General features: G+C 46.9%; 1 protein-coding gene across 1 annotated transcript in view; it reads left to right on the top strand.

The window, feature by feature from the left end:
- LOC126443335 (uncharacterized) overlaps positions 1–18,953 on the top strand; it is a 74,214-nt gene that overhangs the window by 41,856 nt on the left and 13,405 nt on the right. The window contains exons 5-6 of the mRNA XM_050090928.1: positions 5,270–5,445; positions 15,451–15,619. Coding sequence (XP_049946885.1) covers positions 5,270–5,445; positions 15,451–15,619 — 345 coding nt within the window. The remainder of the gene's footprint in view (positions 1–5,269; positions 5,446–15,450; positions 15,620–18,953) is intronic.

Here is an 18,953-nt window from a genome sequence, read left to right as displayed (position 1 = left end):
AATTTGGGTTCAGAGATCCTGAGAAATGAGTACCCAGAACAATCACCTCTGGCCGTAATAACGGCGTTGATACGCCTGGGCATTGAGTCAAACAGAGCTTTGATGGCGTGTACAGGTACAGCTGCCCATGCAGCCTCAACGCGATACCACAGTTCATCGAGAGTAGTGACTGGCGTATTGTGACGAGCCAGTTGCTCGGCCACCGTTGACCAGACGTTTTCAATTGGTGACAGATCTAGAGAATGTGCTGGCCAGGGCAGCAGTAGAATAATTTCTGTATCCAGAAAGGCCCGCACAGGACCTGCAACATGCGGTCGTGCATTATCCTGATGAAATGTAGTGTTTCGCAGGGATCGAGCCACGGGTCGTAACACATCTGAAATGTAGCGTCCACTGTTCAAAGTGCCGTCAATGCGAACAAGAGGTGACCGAGACGTGTAACCAATGGCACCCCATACGATCACTCCGGGTGTTACGCCAGTATGGCGATGACGAATACACGCTTCCAATGTGCGTTCACCGCGATGTCGCCAAACACGGATGCGACCATCATGATGCTGTAAACAGAACCTGGAGTCATCCGAAAAAGTGACGTTTTGCCATTCGTGCACCCAGGTTCGTCTTTGACTACACCATAGCAGGCGCTCCTGTGTATGATGCAGCGTCAAGGGTAACCGCAGCCACGGTGTCCGAGCTGATAGTCCATGCTGCTGCAAACGTCATCAAACTGTTCGTGCAGATGATTGTTGTCTTGCAAATGTCCCCATCTGGACATGGCTGCACGATCCATTACAGCCATGCGGATAAGATGCCTGTCATCTCGACTGCTAGTGATACGAGGCCGTCGGGATACAGCACGGCGTTCCGTATTACCTTCCAGAACCCACCGATTCCATATTCTGCTAACAGTCATTGGATCTCGACCAAAGCGAGCAGCAATGTCGCGATACGACAAACCGCAATCGCGATAGGCAACAATCGGACCGTTATCAAAGTCGGAAACGTGATGGTGCGCATTTCTCCTCCTTACACGAGGCATCACAACAACGTTTCACCAGGCAACGCCGGTCAACTGCTGTTTGTGTATGAGACATCGGTTGGAAACTTTGCTCATGTCAGCACGTTGTAGGTGTCGCCACTGGGGCCAACCTTGTGTGAATGCTGCGAAAAGCTAATCATTTGCGTATCACAGCATCTTCTTCCTGTCGGTTAAATTTCGCGTCTGTAACACATCGTCTTCGTGGTGTAGCAATTTTAATGGCCAGTAGTGTATAAACAAAAACACTATAGAAAATATGTATACTTGCTTTCATCCTCAGCCAAGGTGACCATGATGAATGACGTCACACCGTCGTCGGTAAACAGTGACAACAGTGCGGCGTCATCATTGTTATCCAACGTGCGTGGCGATGACTGCAGTCACCATGGTCGTCACGCATACCGCACGAGCGCTTGACTCCGATATCAGGGCTGGCTGGCAGTCGGAGAGAGAGCAAGACTCGGGTCGCCCTCCGCAGGGCTGTTTACAAACCCCTTCAGCCACGCAGCGTGCGCTGATCAGCAATTCAAGTGGCAATCCATCACGCTTCTTCTCTCCCCACTAACATTACTTACACATAGCGCACTGCGACAGTGCCCAGCGTGTTGGTACACATTTGAACACGCCTCTCTCAACTTGCTACTACTCTCACTACTTACCAAGCGTGGACGCAAGGCAGCACAAACGGGTTTATTTCTCGTAAGAAGAAGAACTTCCACATATTAAACGAGTGGGATTGTGCTGTGACAGAAACGCACGAAATGGAATATGCTGGCTGCAAGTAGCTGCTGATCGGCTACTTTTGAGCGACACATTGCAGAAACTTGGGAAATCATCTCGACAGTTCTCCAAAAAGAGTGTAGACGTCACCTGGTAAATAAACACAGCTGACAAAAGAACTGTAAAAAATGAGCTCGGGAGTATCTAAACAAGTACAAAAGTTTTATTAAGAAAATAATATTTGCACATATCTGCAACACAAGTAAATCCGTTTTTCTCTCCACCACCGTACTCTTGCCTAAGGTGTCTGACTGACATACACTTGAATGATTCCAAATTCAGGATGGCAGTGTTCTTGAAAATATCCCACATTCACACCACCACCTCACCACCTTTGACGTGCATGACGCTCTCTCTGTGATCACAGTTTCGGAGTGACGTCAGCATATCCTCACAGGTCATTCCTGTATCGTGGCGGCTACTGCGATAGTGGAATCGAGTCAATCACGCTACTGTCTTCCAAGACATGTCACACTTTATTGTTCTGAGCAGCTGGGCAGAAGTGACAACTGTGTAGAAACTTGCCGAAACACAGACTGAGTCGATGCGTGTGACAACAGCTACTCCTTTAATCATCTTTAAACATGAAGCGGCCGCAGTCGTCGTGGAGGCCTCGCCCGTGAGCAACAATGTTGTACCAGGAGGCAGGCAGCTTGGACCCTGGCAAGCAGGTCTTCAGCTGTATCTACAGGTGTTTTGTACATAACCTCAGAGAATGAGGTCTAGGGTTGAGGGTTGTAAGATCCAGCGATCGCAATGGCCATCAGAGAGGACCCCCCCCCCCTCCTTTCCAGTCTTACAATGGGTGTGAGTATTCTTCAGGTGCTTGCAAACATTAACATCAAAGTGGAATGATCTTGGATAATGCCCTAAAATACCTTGACTGAGAATCTTTGCTGTTGGCCTCCGATATGGGTGGCGTGGGTGTTGTCCTCATTCTAGATCTGCCTGTTTGGCTTTTGAAAACAACATCGCGGATGAATGAGGCCTCATCCACAAACAATACAAACTGTATGAAGTTGGACAGTACAGCGCAGTGAACGATACTGGATTGACACAAGCAGACATAGGGCTCAAAATCCGTTCGTCGCAGTGCTTGCACATTTCCTCTTTGATTACTCATTGTGCGCTGTACACAGCAACACACCTCACCATGAACACGACACAAGCTATCTGATGCAATGGGCAGCTGACAGCAGCGTCAGTGGTGTGCTTGCGGCACAGGTTAATGCGCCACTGCGGTGCTTGAGTGGTACGAGCCTAGTTGTGCACAGTAGGTCCGTTTGGTGGTCAGGTGTCTACACTGTTTATCAGCTGCTACTGTTCGAGTGCACAACGGACACCCGAGATCTTTGCCAGAGTGTGAAGAGCTGCAGGCCTCATTGCAATACACGCACTCATTCAGACTGACAGTCGTTGCTTTGAAGAATTGCTATGAGCTACATTGTTGTCAGGTGGTGTATGCTGTGTATGTCCTTAACACAATAAATATGCACTTTCGAGTATTGGTTCCCTATCTCAATATAATCTATTGTGGAACCACTGTCACCTGTTTCAGTGTGACCCAAAAGGATTGGGGACCCCACGTACAGAGAACGAGAGCAGTTCTGTCCCACTTCCCTCAGACACTCCCGACGGCACCCATGTCTGTGGTGAGCACTCACCTTCCAGAACAACATACTGGGTGATGCTAGGGTAGATAGAAGAAAGGAAAACAGAATGGAAAAGTGCGAGCGGAACTCACGCACTAAGGGTTCTGTACAAACTCCCCATCCTGGGAATCGAGATTCCCAACAATTTTTGCCTGTTATCGACACTTTGTAGCTTTACTGGCAAGATACTGGTCCCAGAAATACCAAGATCGATTCAGAAATTCTACGTTATTTCCTCAGCCCACCCCAAACAAACAAGAACAAGCAAGCATAGGACTTTAGTTTATGTATGTAGGGAGAGAAGATTTAATAACACATTTCCGTTTACGTACTAAATCATGAATACAACATACATTTTATGTTTGGATGCAGTAATGTTCGTATGTTATACTTTCAACAGGTCATGAATACAATGTATGTCCAAATCGAAAACGACATTTTTATGTGATATAATTACAAGTTAACAAGTTTCAGATTTTTTGCTTTACTTGTACCGGAAAACTTAGTTGTTGCCAAATCTCACGATTCCAAGTCAATGGAGAGCACCCTATAGGTTTCGATGACTGAGTTTTCGATTATCAAAACACGAGACATAAACGGCCGTATCTGTTGACTGGAGTCAGTTATAAGCTTACAGATTTTACGCCGCCAAGGGTCCGTATACCTTTGTATGTGACATAATTTGAACATGATACCCACAACGTATCCAGAGAAAAAGATTCCCAACAGATGGACAGACAAATAGACAGACTGTTAAAAAATAATACGAAAAGTATTTTCTAGAGTTATATAGTTACCAATTATGGATTTTAAGATTTTTTTCATTTATTTGCACTGTGAAATCTGGCTTCTTTCAAAATGTCATGATTCTAAATCAACAGGGAGCACCATATTGATTTTATGAGTGATGTTTCGAGTATCAAAATATATAATTTAAATGGCCGTATCTTTATTGCATTGACTTAGAAGCTTACGATTTTTACAACGCCAAAGTAACATAGACCTTAATATGTGACACAAATGTGAGCTTCGTACCCGAAAATGGTCCAGAAAAAATGATCTTAACACTCGGACAGTCAATATATTCCTTAAAATCTGCAATATTCGAGACGTGTTCAGATACAGACGACATCGTGTTAGACGACGAGCTACAAACGCAAATTTTCGGCAAAAGCGATCAGCCAGGCAACAGACAAACGCTACAACATTTTGAGTCAAACTGACATTTCGTGTGTGCACAATTACCTCAGATAATGTTTCAGATATGGAGCGGCTGATGTCTATCGTTGCGTTTGTAGAAGGTCATAACATGTGTTCAGGTTTCTCACAGCGTTGGTAACGAGTAGGATTTTGACGGATTTGTCAACAGTCTGGCCATTCTATTTTCGAAAATCGTTCAAAAGTTTGAATAGAATCTCGTCAGAGCTCCAGCCACGCCATGTGGCTTTACACGTAGGAACTCGACGCTGCTGGCAGCTCCAGAACATTTCAGTTGGATACATCGTCACGGGAGTACACACTCATACATTCAGACGTCTGTAATGTCAACTACCAAGAAATATCTGCACCTGTCTTATCTGATGTCACAGTTTGAGAAATGTATTTATTTAATAAAACCCCACCAGGCATCTGCTGTGCATTAATGTTTTTATGCCTGTACAAAACTGAATGTACTACACTCATGCGCTGGCAGTAATTTCAGTGTCATGTAATAGTGCTACATGTAACTGTATATTAAGACAGGCTGCTGCTTGTGGATGTTATGAAAGTAATTTGAACTATTTTCTGTGTGTCTCAGGGTAACCACACGAGTGATCAGCAACTCCACGGTTGGATTAAGGACATGGAACGTGTGAAAGAAATGCTGCGCACGAAATTAACCGGATGGTTACAGGACTTGCAATTAGCCAGCAAACAGGTGGAGCACTACGAGGTGGAAGAAGACAAGGACGAGCCAGGGGACTTGATACTCAGGTATAAGCCAGTGTACACTCAAATGTCTGTCGTATTCACTATGGTTTATTGGAGTTTATCTCACTTTTATCCATGGAAGTATTCATTAAAGTTATAGAAAACACAGGGGTCATTTAATTGAAAATGGAGTAAAGAACTAGCACTAAGAGACTGTAGTGAAGGACATGGTTAAAGATACTCGTGATTTACAAAGGTTTTTGACTTCTTTTAGTCTTCGATTTTTTGATTCGTATTGTGTCATAAAATGTGCCACGTATTACGTAACAGACCAGCGGAGAAAACTGACACAATAAACGATGTTACTGCATTTACTAGAGAAAGTATTGATGGTTACAGATACTTCCGAAGTTTTCATAATTTGTGGAAACAATGATGTGGAACCTGACACGAAAAGTGAGTGTGTCCTCGTCTAATTCGGGACAAAAAAAAGGAAAACAAAAAACCACTTCGGGAGAAATTACGGTAATACCATGTAGTAGCGACTCTAGTCCAGATACTGGCATCCAGTCGGTGAGGAAAAAAGGCCACAAGTCATGTTCATCTCAATAGATGGAGGAATAATTTAAGCAGCGATGAGGGAAGGAAGCGGATAGCCATCGTTCTTATATTTTGTCCTGTGGTTGGTGTGTTTAAATCAGTCCGTAGCATAGAGCGTAAATACTGGAGGTTGCGAGCGGGAGGAAAAGCGGAATAGTCTCTCGAGTGGTTGACATATGGGGCCGTGCAATGGAGTGTTGTAGGAGATACGTTGGCACTATGGAGGGTGACCAGGTGGCTTCCTGTGTGGGAATGGGCAAGCTCCCAGCAGGCACCCCAGGTCTTGTGGCTTTGTTGTTGGATTCTTTTAGGTGGCTTATTGTGAGGTAGCTATGGAGATGGAGAACATGGATTAGGATGGACAATTAGACTCAGTCGTGATTGCTATCAATTAGATGAAAGACTTTTGCAGTTATATCTGAAGATGTCGGTAGGGGAGCTACTTTACGATGAGTGTGTCTGGGAAATGGACTAGGTCTTTTGAAATGAAGGTGATCATCTGACATCTACAGTTAAGTTCATCATGGGAATTGATGTGGGTAAACAGCTGTGGAGAGGCAGTGGTCAGTGTGAGGAACGAAATTATGTGCTATAGGATTTCTCGGATGGAGACAGGCAGTAGGACAGATCACGGCCGGGGTGGTAAAATACACACTCAGGATAAAGTATTATGCAGGATGATTGAACATGATTTGTAGCCAACTGGAGCTGTTTTTGAGGAACGGTATTGTTACTTCACAATGTTTGTTGTGTGGGGATTTTTGGTTTGCTACTCCACATCTGTCATCAGGATTGTGAGTGGGTTACCGGTTCACTGTGTACAGAGACATGCAGATAGTGTGACGGGATAAAACCATCGATATTGTGTCAGGCAGTGGGAATGAAGGTAACAGTGGTTGGGAAGGTGAACTGAAAATCGGAGATGGGTAGATTTCAAGACAGGGGTGCACTACACAAAGGAAGCAGCTGATCGGATAGCAGAGTACTTGTGGAGTGCACATGGGGGGTTTCAGGGTAGCCAGTAGTTTGAGGTACTCTCATGAACACTCGCCAGTTGGTACACATTTAGGGAAATCAGATAGCTTTCAGAGTAAAGTCAGTTCGACTCTGAAACTTTTATCAGTCAACTTTCGAAGTATTTGTAACATAGTTCCTGATGTGTCGGCAGCTGGGCCAACACCTTGTAGATCGAGATGGCTGAAAATGCACGCTAGACTAACGCAGACGGGCGTGAAGTACTGGAACAGGCTACGTAATTAATGCTATGAAGAAAAGTACGTAGCTGGATTAATACTTAGCTTTAATCAATCATTGTGGTACATCGCTCTTGACGATACACAGGAGACTTTAATTACAATCACTGTAAGGCTAATGGCGCCTTGCTAGTTCGTAGCCATTAACTTAGCTGAAGGCTATTCTGTCTCTCGGCTAATGAGAGAGAAAGGCTTCATACATCTAGTCGCTAGCTAGGTCGTCCGTACAACTGGGGCGAGTGCTTGTTCGTATCACGAGACCTGCCTTGTGGTGGCGCTAGGTCTGCGATTACACAGTGGCGACACGCGGGTCCGACATGTACTAAATGGACCGCGGCCGATTTAATCTACCACCTAGCAAGTGTGGTGTCTGGCGGTGACACCACATTCCTCCCCCGCAAATCGGCGAACGGTCGTGAGATAAGGCTTCCGCCCGCCGTGGGGAGGACCCCATGTTGACGTATGTGATGAGGTGGGGAGCCTAACAACAGGCGAGACTGTGCCACCCGCACCCGGCCATTCGGTCCGAGGGGAGCTAGGAAACGCCTGAAAACCTAGTCCAGGGTGCACGTCAACATGCGGTGTATGCGCCCGTAAAGAAACAGGAGGGGCCGAAGGGTCGACCTCCATTGCGTCGGGGTAGCCGACGCACGATGACGTCATGTGGTCCGGAGCGGGCGGGAGTTCCATGGCGGAGGACAGCTGGTCACGGGAAGCGATCGGCGGCGCGTGACCCTGGGAGGCGCATGGCGGCTGCAGCAAAGCGTCGAATGCGGGCGGCGCCGGCGGGAGTACCGGCGGCTGCGGCGGCGGCGGCGGCGACGGCGGCTGCTGCGGCGGCGCGCCGCCATGGGGCAAAATGGAAGGCATTGTCGGTAACACCTGGGGATGAGGCGAGCCAGTAGATGGGTCCCCAGGGCGCTGACCGGACGGCACCGTTGCTGAAAGCAGACGGGGAGCGGCAGAACCCGTGCGACGACAGAGGCGCAGCTGATTGAGATGCCGACGCACCTCACCAGAGGCCCCCAAAACCAAATACATCGCGCGGCCGAGGCAGCGAAGAATGCGCCCTGCGAGCCAACGCCGTGAACCGCGATAGTTGCGATAGAATACAACGTCGCCTGGAGCAAAAGCAGGAGTCTGCCGCTGCACAGGAACCTGATGCGGCGGAAGCAGCAAAGACATCAAGGTGCGATGAGGACGACCATGGAGCAACTCAGCCGGCGAGCGACCATCTCGGGGCTGAGAGCGATACGAAGACAAAAAGAGCAACAATGCGTCCTCCCGAGAATGCGACTCTTTCAATTTCAACATCTGTGACTTGAAAGTCCGGACCAATCGTTCAGCGGCACCGTTTGACTGAGGCGAAAACGGCGCGGATGTCAGATGTTGAATACCATTGGCCTGGCAGAATGACTGAAATTCTGCGGACATGAATTGTGGGCCATTGTCGGAAACAATAGTCTGTGGAAGACCTTCAATACAAAAGATAGCAGACAAGGATTGGATGGTGGCGGAGGACGTCATGGAAGACATCCGGACAACAAATGGAAAATTACTGAAGGAGTCGACCAGAACCAACCATCGAGCATTCCAGAATGTACCAGCAAAATCAATGTGCAAGCGTTGCCAAGGGGAAGTGGCTTTCGGCCATGCAAAGACTTTCCGCGGCGGTGCGGATTGTTGTTCGGCACACGCCATGCAAGAAGAACACATATTCGTAATCGCAGCATCGATTCCGAACCAAGTGCAGTGCTGACAAGCTAGTTGTTTCATTCGCACTATACCCCAATGTCCTTGGTGAAGAAGCCGTAAGACAGAGGACTGTAACGAACGTGGGACCACGACTCTTGACTGATCATTATCAGAACGCAACAACAAAACACCACGTCGAACAAAAAGTCTCTCCTTGTGAGCAAAAAATCGGCGTTTCCGTGCTTAGCAGTGGACCGATACAAGATATCGTAGCGGTACTGCGAGAGGAAAATAGACCAGCGAATGAATTTCTGCGCTGTACGCGGAGGTACAGGCTTCTTCGGATGAAAAAGCGATGTCAAAGGTTTGTGGTCTGTGATGATGGTGAAGTGACGACCATACAAGAAATCATGGAACTTAGTAACACCAAACACGAGAGCCAAAGCTTCTTTCTCTATCTGCGAGTAATTTCTTTGCGCAGACGAGAGCAATTTGGACGCAAAGGCAATAGGGCGATCATGGGAGCCAACTTTGTGCGCAAGCACAGCACCGATCCCGAAATCCGATGCATCTACCATCAACAAAAGGGTTTTCTGGGGATCGAAAGGCGTGAGGCAAGTATTAGAAAGCAACGCCGATTTCAACTGGCCAAAGGCGCGTTCGCATTCCGTCGTCCAGACGAACGGAACACCTTTACGGCATAAGCGATGAAGCGGAGCTGAAATGGAAGGGGCATTGCGCATATATTTGTGATAATAGTTAATTTTACCCAACACACTCTGTAGCTGTTTCACATTGCGAGGAGAAGGTAAATCTTGTATGGCACGGAGGTGCTCTGGACTCGGATGTATGCCTTGGGCATTGATGACATGGCCCAGGTATGGTAAGTCACGAGCAAAAAACACACATTTGTCCTTCCTCAAGCGAAGACCATTGTGTCGCAAGACCTGAAATAACGTTCGTAGGTTCGCAAGATGATCTTCTTCTGTCAGTCCGGAGATCACTATATCGTCCAGATAGTTTGCTGCAGTAGGGACCGACGCACAAATAGTTTGTAAATACTGCTGAAACAATGCAGGGGCGGATGCACACCCGAATGGCAGTCTTTTGAACCTGTACAATCCAAGATGCGTGTTAACCACCAATACGCGCTGGGATTCGTCGTCCACAGGTATTTGCAAGTACGCATCGGCTAGATCCAACTTCGAAAAATATTTTCCCGGGCACAGTTCAGCAAAAAGATCTTCCGGGCGGGGCAAAGGAAAAGTAGCAGTCACTAGTTGTGGATTCACTGTGGCCTTGAAGTCCATGCAAAGTCTCAAGTTGCCGGAAGGTTTTGACAAAATTACTAACGGTGAGGCCCAGAGAGAAGCTTGCACACGTTCAATTACACCCTGTGATTCTAGATCGTTTAATGTTCTTGCGACCTCATCACGCAATGCGTGGGGAACATTGCACGCTCTGAAAAATTTCGGTTGCGCGTTGACCTTCAGTTCCAAATATGCTTCATAGTTTTTAGCGCAACCTAAGCCCGGTGTAAAAATGTCTGCAAATTCGTCACATAAGCGAGAAACACTGTCTGAAGGCACAGTCTGATTGACTGATAGGATCTGATTTACAATAGACATGTTAAACAACTGAAATAAATCTAAGCCAAACAAGTTCACTGCAGAAGAAGAACGAAGAACGTAAAACGACACAAGTTTTGTTTGTCCCTTGTATGTTGCAAGAAGAGTGCACTGTCCTAACACAGGAAGTGTCTGTCCGGAATATGTAGTGAGCTTAACATTTGCGGCACACAACGGAGGTGCGCCCAGTTGTTTGTACGTGTCGTGATTGAGCAATGAAACTGCAGCTCCGGTATCGAGCTGGAATGGTATCACTTTGCCTTCAAAGTCTAAGTCCACAAAAAGTTTATTGTCCTGCTGACGACAAGAGCGACTGTTTTGTGCAATAGGAATAGACACTGGTACAGAATCACTTGCTAATTGACGTGATTTCCGGCGACGTCGACGCACAGTTTGTGTGGGACGAACACAGTCACTGTTAGAGAAAGTGGCACTGGACGAATCGGAATTAACTACATGAATGTCCATGGGCGAAGGTCCACGATCCTGAGTGTCCTTGGTTCGATTCCGGCGCGAAGCAAAGGGCCTGGAATGATTGTGATTGTCTGATCGGAGCTTTTTCTGGCAAACACTTTGAACATGTCCTTTCCTATTGCAGAAAAAGCAAAAAGCTTGGCGTGACGGGCAATGTTCACGCGAATGTCTAGTAGCACACCGCGGGCACGATTTCACTGCATTTGTGGGCTGGCGCGGCACACCTGGTTTATAACGCGGCGGCAGCTGCGTTTGTGTGCGCGAGGGCAGTTGACCAGGCCGCGCAGCTCGCCCGGCGGGCCGGTTAATGTTACACACTGCTGGCGAAGTTTCAAAAGATTCCTGAGCACAGTCAAGTGTGTCTTGTCTATCTAATATGTCGATCACTTGTTGAAGGGAGGGATTAACTAGTTTCAATATTTGCTCCCGTATGCGAACATCAGAAATGTTCTGTGCAATTGCATCACGTACCATTGTATCTGAATAAGAAAGACCACAGCCACAGTCAAAAGAACACTCCCTAGTAAGTCCTTGCAATGTTGCTACCCACTCCCTATTAGTTTGACCGGCCGTACGTTTTGTACGAAAGAACGTATACCGTTTTGCAACCACATTAACTGTTTCTTTGAAATAGGCATCTAAAGCAGACAAAATTTCCTCGTAAGACAGAGTTGCTATGTTGCGTCGGGGAAACAATTTCACTATCACACGGTAGGTGGACACACCGACACAAGAAAGCAAAAACGGCTGCCGCTCATTACCTTGAATTCTGTAGGCGGCGAGGTGGAAGGCAAACTGGTGGGACCATTCCCGCCAAGTCTCGTGGGTTTCATCAAAACTTCGAAATGGTGGTGCAACTGCAGGTTGTGGCTGCGGTACCGGTGAAGCAGCGGCGGCCGCATCGGTTTGAATGGCACGTTGACCCTGTACGAGCTGTCCAAGGGCATCCAATAACGCCTGCGTCTGCTGATTCTGCAAGCGATAAAATTCGGACAGTACATCTGGAGAATGTGGTGAAGCCATGACACACATAAATTAGGGCAAAGTAAAACACAAGATCCTTTGTAGACTCATCGCCATGTGATGTGTTGGCAGCTGGGCCAACACCTTGTAGATCGAGATGGCTGAAAATGCACGCTAGACTAATGCAGATGGGCGTGAAGTACTGGAACAGGCTACGTAATTAATGCTATGAAGAAAAGTACGTAGCTGGATTAATACTTATCTTTAATCAATCATTGTGGTACATCGCTCTTGATGATACACAGGAGACTTTAATTACAATCACTGTAAGGCTAATGGCGCCTTGCTAGTTCGTAGCCATTAACTTAGCTGAAGGCTATTCTGTCTCTCGGCTAATGAGAGAGAAAGGCTTCGTACATCTAGTCGCTAGCTAGGTCGTCCGTACAACTGGGGCGAGTGCTTGTTCGTATCACGAGACCTGCCTTGTGGTGGCGCTAGGTCTGCGATTACACAGTGGCGACACGCGGGTCCGACATGTACTAAATGGACCGCGGCCGATTTAATCTACCACCTAGCAAGTGTGGTGTCTGGCGGTGACACCACAGTTCCCAAATTTGCTCTCCTCCATGAACGTTCTCAGCCTCAAATTATTCTTGAATTGAGAGCTGGCTAAGACCCAAAGTAAAAAAACTCTGAGATATTTAGCGAGTCTTGGAATGTTTATCGGAAAGACATATTCGACGCCGTAGGAGGGGAAGTGTTTATTGCAGTTGACAAAAAATATTCTCTTTACTGAGGTTGAATTTGAGTGCAATAGTGAAGTTACGTGGTCGCACATAACAGGACTAGGTGAAACCATGTCAGTTGTTGGATGTTTTTACCACGCACCCGACTCCGCTGGGACAGATGTGGAGCTATGCAAAGAATCAGCATTGCATAAATATGCAGATCACGCGACACTAGCTGGCGGTGACCTTAACCTACCGAGTATAGACTGGGACGTCTATATATTCACTGCAGGTCGTGCAGACAGACAGTCTTGTGAAGGACTTTTGAACACGTTTTCCGAAAACTTTGTTGAGCAGCTAGTTCGTCAGCCAGCACAAACAGGCAGGACCTTATCGATGGCGTCAGCATAGAGATGGGGATTAGTGATCATGATGTCATCATAGCGACTATGGTTACGAAAGTCAGTAAATCAGTCGAGAACGCTAGGAGAGTTGATATGCAGTTGTCAGCGTCTCACTTAGACAATAAAATACAATCATTTAATTCCAGAATTATGGTCATAGAGGAATTATGGCTAAAGTTTAAAGAGACTGTAAATCGTGATCCGGAATAGTATGCGCCTACTAAGTGGATCAAAGGCGGAAAAGACTCATCGCGCTTTAATAACAAAATTCGGAAAATGTTGAGGAACGAAATGCTGTTACATTCTCGGTTCAAAAGAGAACGCGCAAATGAGGACAGCAAGATTTGTAGAGATTCGTGCGTCTGTGAAAAGATCTGTGCGCGAAGCATACAACAGCTACCACCGGAGAACCGGAAAAAGTTTTCGTCCTCTGCAAAATCGTTAAGCGGATCTAACGCTTCCATTACAGTCACACGTTGACCAGTCTGCTTTGGCGCTAGAATATTCCAAAAGGAAGGCCGAAGTTAAAAATTCCTCGTTTAAGGAATCGTTCACGCAGGAGAATGGTACAAACGTGCCGTCTTTTGACCATCGCATAGTAATGAGTACCGCTGGCGTAGAGAAACAGCTGAAACAGCTGAAAATAAATAAGTGGCAATGCCTAGGTGGAATGCCAGTTTGGTTTTACAAAGAGTAGTGTACGGCATTGGCCCCTTACTTAGCTTGCATTTACCGCGAATCTTGCGATCAGCGCTAAGAACCAAGCGAATGGAAAAAAGTGCAAGTAAAGAAAGGTAAAACAACGGACCCAGAAAATTGCAGACTAATATCCCTAACACCTGTTTCCTGCAGAATCCTTGAACATATTCTCAGTTCGAACATAATCAACTTTCTTTAGACTAAGGAGCTTATGTGCACAAATCAACACGGTTTTGGTAAGCATCGCTTCTGTGAAACTCACCTTTTCCTTTTCTCGCATGATGCACTGAGAGCTATGGATGAAGGGCAACAGGCAGATTCCATATTTCTAGATTTCTCGAAAGCATTTGACACGGTGTCCCATTGTTGGGTGCTAACGCAAGAACGAGCATATGGAATAAGTTCAGGGACTGCAGGTTGACACAAGGTGACGTCGACAAAATTTCTAGTTGGTGTGATGAATGGCAGGTGGCTCTTGCTGTAGAAGACAGTGGATGAGTAGCAAAAACGAACTCGTAATATCCGGATACGGCATTGCAAGTGTCCTGCTTACGACAGTCACTTCGTTGAAATATCTGGGCGTAATGTTGAGAAGCGAGATGAAATGGAATAAGCATGGGAGGATTCTGGTAGGGAAGGGGAACGGTGGACTTCGGTTTATTGGGAGAGTTTTGTGAAAGTGTGGTTCGTGTGTGAGGGAGACCCCGTTTAGGACGCCAGAGCGACTTCTTGTTCAGTATTGCTCGAGTGTTTGGGATCTGCACCAGGTCGGATTGAAAGAAGGCATCGAAACAATTCAGGGGGAGCAGGTAGATTTCTTACCGGAGTTTCGATCAGTATGCAAGTGTTACGTATATGCTTCGGGAGCTCTGGAGGGAATTGCTGCAGTGAAGAAGACACTAAAAAGAAAATGGCTCTGAGCACTATGGGACTTAACATCTTAGGTCATCAGTCCCCTAGAACTTAGAACTACTTAAACCTAACTAACCTAAGGACATCACACACATTCATGCCCGAGGCAGGATTCGAACCTGCGACCATAGCGGTCCCACGGTTCCGGACTGCAGCGCCTAGAACCGTACGGCCACCGCGGCCAGCGAAGACACTCATTTCGAAGAAAACAACTGAGGAAGTGCAGAGAACCGGCACTTGAAGCTGGCTGCAGAACGATCCTAATGACGCCAGCATACATTTCTGGTAGGGACCACGGAAGACAAGATACGAGGAATTACGGCTCCTAAGGAAGCATATAGACAGGCGTCTGTCCCTCGCTCTGTCAGCGGGCGGAACAGGAAAGAAAACGACTAGTCGTGGAACAGGGTACCCTCCGCCACGCACCGCACGGTGGCTTGCGGATTATGTATGTAGGTGTAGATACAAAGGACGATAGTTGAGAGGAATTATTGGTTTCATGTCCGTAAATTCAGTGAAATCATTTTTGGCTTGGTTTCATTTGGAATCGTGAGGTTTTATCTATTCTATTTCATTTGTTTGGTCTTATGACTGCATGCATGAGGGTTGTGGTGTAATAGGTGGCCCCAGTTGTGTGTAGGTAAGGACATTGACAGGAGTTTATGACGGCGGTGACGAATGTGGATGTGGTTGGAACTTCTGGCTCCGGCAGTGGTGGGGGCGATGGGGCGGGCCGCGGTGTGGGGCTGGCGACGGTGTTGGCGACAGAGCCAGCGGCAGAGGCTGCTGGAGAGGGAGTCGACGGTGGCGCAGGTGGCGGCGACGGTGGTGGAGCATTTGACGGAGGCAGTGGCGAAGGAGCTGCCGGACTACGGCTCTCTGTGAGTGGTGAAGCAATGAAGACGACGACGAAGGGTGGGAGATGATCGGCGAAGAACCACTAGCAGAGTCCATGTGAGAGCTGAGGTGCTGGCGAAGTGTAGTGGGGCGTGTCAGTAAAGCGGAGGATATACTTCGTACTGGAAATTTTGGGAGGACATTTTGAGGTTAACATGAGTAAAGCGAGTCAGAGAATATACTCCAGCCGAGAATGTGCTCATCGCGAGTAAAAGGGTGAGGGATGTTGCTCAAAACAAAGAACGTTCTCCGATTTCGTGTGAACAAAACTAGAGGAGCTTCTCACAACCGGAAAATATTGAAACGATCTCTTTAGCATTCTTCGGGCTGAGTAAGTTCTGCTAAGTTTTACCTACATTTTGGCAATGATGGCAGAATTCATATTTTTTGGGAGGCAAAAAAAGAAATATATAGCCCAACGAAGTGCTGAATTGAGGAGCTGTAGAAGTTTATATCGCTTTGACAATAAGAACATCATCTGCGGACGACCTCTCAAAAGAAGTGAAAATTGAAACATTTTTAGTGCTATTTAGTAGACCCAAGTTTTCAGACTGACGTACGAGAACATTTAGCTGTAGGCCTACACCAAACAACCGTGTCGCTGACTTTTACAGACGTTCATCATCATGCGTTCTCACAGCATAAGTCTTATATAGTGTGATGTTAGAAATAAGTAGGGTTACCAGAAAAATTAATAACTGGTTTATCGCAAACCTAGCTACCTGTTACTCGTAACGAACGCATGGTGGGGCGCTTACGTGCTTGCCAAGCGCGCAGACAGTTGTGGGCCGTATTTAACCAAAATTATCTCGTGTTAGAGAACTCTGACAGAGTTCCGGCTTGGAGTAGATAAAGAGTCATGTAATCTTAAGATTTCGTCCGCATAATGTTCGCCCAACTTCTATAACTGAAAACTTTTCCGCATGTTGTAAATTCGGTAACATCTCAAGAAAATGCATTTTCGTAAGCTGTACGTAATTGTCTTAATAATTTGTTGCCGCACATAAAATAAACAAAATGAAACGTAGTGCAACTCTGCCTGAAGACACTGGTGCCGGTTCCAGACATGTCGCCCGTTTGAGCGAGCTGAATGACACGTGACACTGCGAGTGCTTTCTGTGCCGGACACGGCAGACCACACACACCGAGAACTCAGCAGGGAGCAGAGGTAGTGAGAAAAAGGAAGACTCTCGTCAGAGAATATGGCTTAGAATGTTTTCCTCCTAAGAGCTTTCCCAGAGAATGTCCTTTTGCTCGGAGAATCTTCTCCAGAGAACGTCGTCTTGTTTATTCATACGACCCAGCGTGTTTACCTTCTGTTGGATGTCTGTACAAAGTCGAAAACCAGAGATGCAAGAGGGGAGGGGGCCACAGGCCTCCAGCGGCTGTGGTGGATATTCGGTACCGCCCTCGTAGTTCACGCAGCGCACCATTTCGTGTCTCTTCTGTAGTTCACGTATCGCCATTTACAGTCGGTCATTTCTAAATTCCGCCAATCCACTTCATTACTGGACTCGCATGATACCTTCAGTAATGGCTCCAGCACTACAGGCCAAAGCCGCCTATGTCACACTGACCCTGCCTCTGCACCCTAATTGACGACGATTGCCTTCCGTGGCAGCGGTCTGCCCCGCTTGTCGACACTCCAGCTCCATGTGGCGAGTATGTATTGCGTCCTCTGTTGATTTGCCACTTTGTGTTGCAACGCACTTGCTCCTAAACTGAATATGGCAGTCAGTTTTGTATCATTATAGCTGTCCAGAAGTTTCGAGATTTTCTTTAGAGCTTGTTTCAGTGGATATTGTTTGTTCACCTCCTTGCTGCATTTAAATCCGTTCTTTCGTTGCCTTATGGAATGAACGGCTCCATTACGTTAAAAACAGCCCTTTCCCGAAATTCTTCCCCAACCAAATTTCCGTATAATGTTTATTCAGATCATAGTCAGTGTGCACGTACATCCTGCATCTGGGGCGTAGAAATGATGATTTTCATCACGGCACGGATTCTGAGTCCCAGCTTGTCAGTGGAGTAGGTGTGGTACTGTACCTCCAAGCAGAACAGCGTGCTGGTGTACGTAGCGTGGAAATGATTTGCGAGCCTTAGCACCATGGCACCACATGTCTTATGGGAGGGACTGCTTTCCAGTCAAACTGGGGACCCAGACATGACACGGAACTCATTATGATGCAGCTTCATGTTTTAATTGACAACGTCGTTTTCAAGTAACAGTGATAACCAAGGACCATACTACAAGGAGTAGAGGGAGTACGGATTGTTCTGCATTGTATCTGTCAGTATGGAAACTTTCCATCGTCGATGGGCTATAGGGAATGCAGTCGTAGATTAATCAGGAAAAAATTGTCTCATACCAGATTCTGACGGCTCCATTCTCATGATAAGATGTACCTGACACAGATGCATCGAATCGATGTACGGAACACTGACCTTAGGACAGAGTTTTACGGCCAACAATTTCTGTATGATAATTTCCACTGCCAAACGAGAGACCCGCACCAACCACTCACGAAACGAGACGGAGCGAATGCTTCAGAGCCAAGTAAACAAACATTTGTATGCAATACTGAAGTGTCATTTTGTCAAGTTTTACGTCAGCAGACATGTACTTCTGCACGTCAAGCATACAAGTGTGAGATGGTGGGCTGCGCACTGCCGGATGTAAGCGGAAACATTATAAAAATGCCACAACTGATAAGGGTATAATGAGTAAAGCAAAACACGTATTGAGAAATAAAAACACCTGTTTGGTATTTGCAAAGACGGATTTGAAATAGTTTAAGTCATCGTATCGCGCTGTCCTTAGAAGTTGGATTAGGTGAAAGGGACTGAATAAGTGGACCAGCTTGACGGTACACTCACGATTGTCCATAGAGCTCTTCTTCCTGTGGGAGTTCTGCTTTCAGCTGTCATACAGTCTTTACGGAAAATTATCGCAGATGCCACATCACCTAAAGCAGGTAGGAAACTCCCTGGCAGGTCAGAGCCGTGTGTCGGATCCGCGACGTTTCAAGTGACTGCACTCTCCACTGCAGAGTGAGGATTCGCCCAGGAAGCAACTCCCGAGGCCTCTGGTCACTGCAGTGCCCATCCTTCCGGGAGCGCTGGTCCCGCCAGCCGTGCAGGGGAGCTTCTGTGACGGCTGGAAGGCAGCGGCTGAGCTACTGGCGGAAGTAAGGCTGTGACGGCGGCTCTCGGTTCCTGCCTGCCCAGCTCTAAGTCTATTTTTTTAAGGACGTCATATTCGCCATTGACTTTAGAAATTATTTGTTTTACTATTGCAGTTTCGGCCTTTTGAGCCAT

The sequence above is a fragment of the Schistocerca serialis genome, unplaced genomic scaffold (genome assembly GCF_023864345.2).
Source record: "Schistocerca serialis cubense isolate TAMUIC-IGC-003099 unplaced genomic scaffold, iqSchSeri2.2 HiC_scaffold_1458, whole genome shotgun sequence".
NCBI lineage: Eukaryota > Metazoa > Arthropoda > Insecta > Orthoptera > Acrididae > Schistocerca > Schistocerca serialis.
Note: the sequence above shows the minus strand (reverse complement) of the source record. Positions and strands in the feature narration are given on the sequence as shown.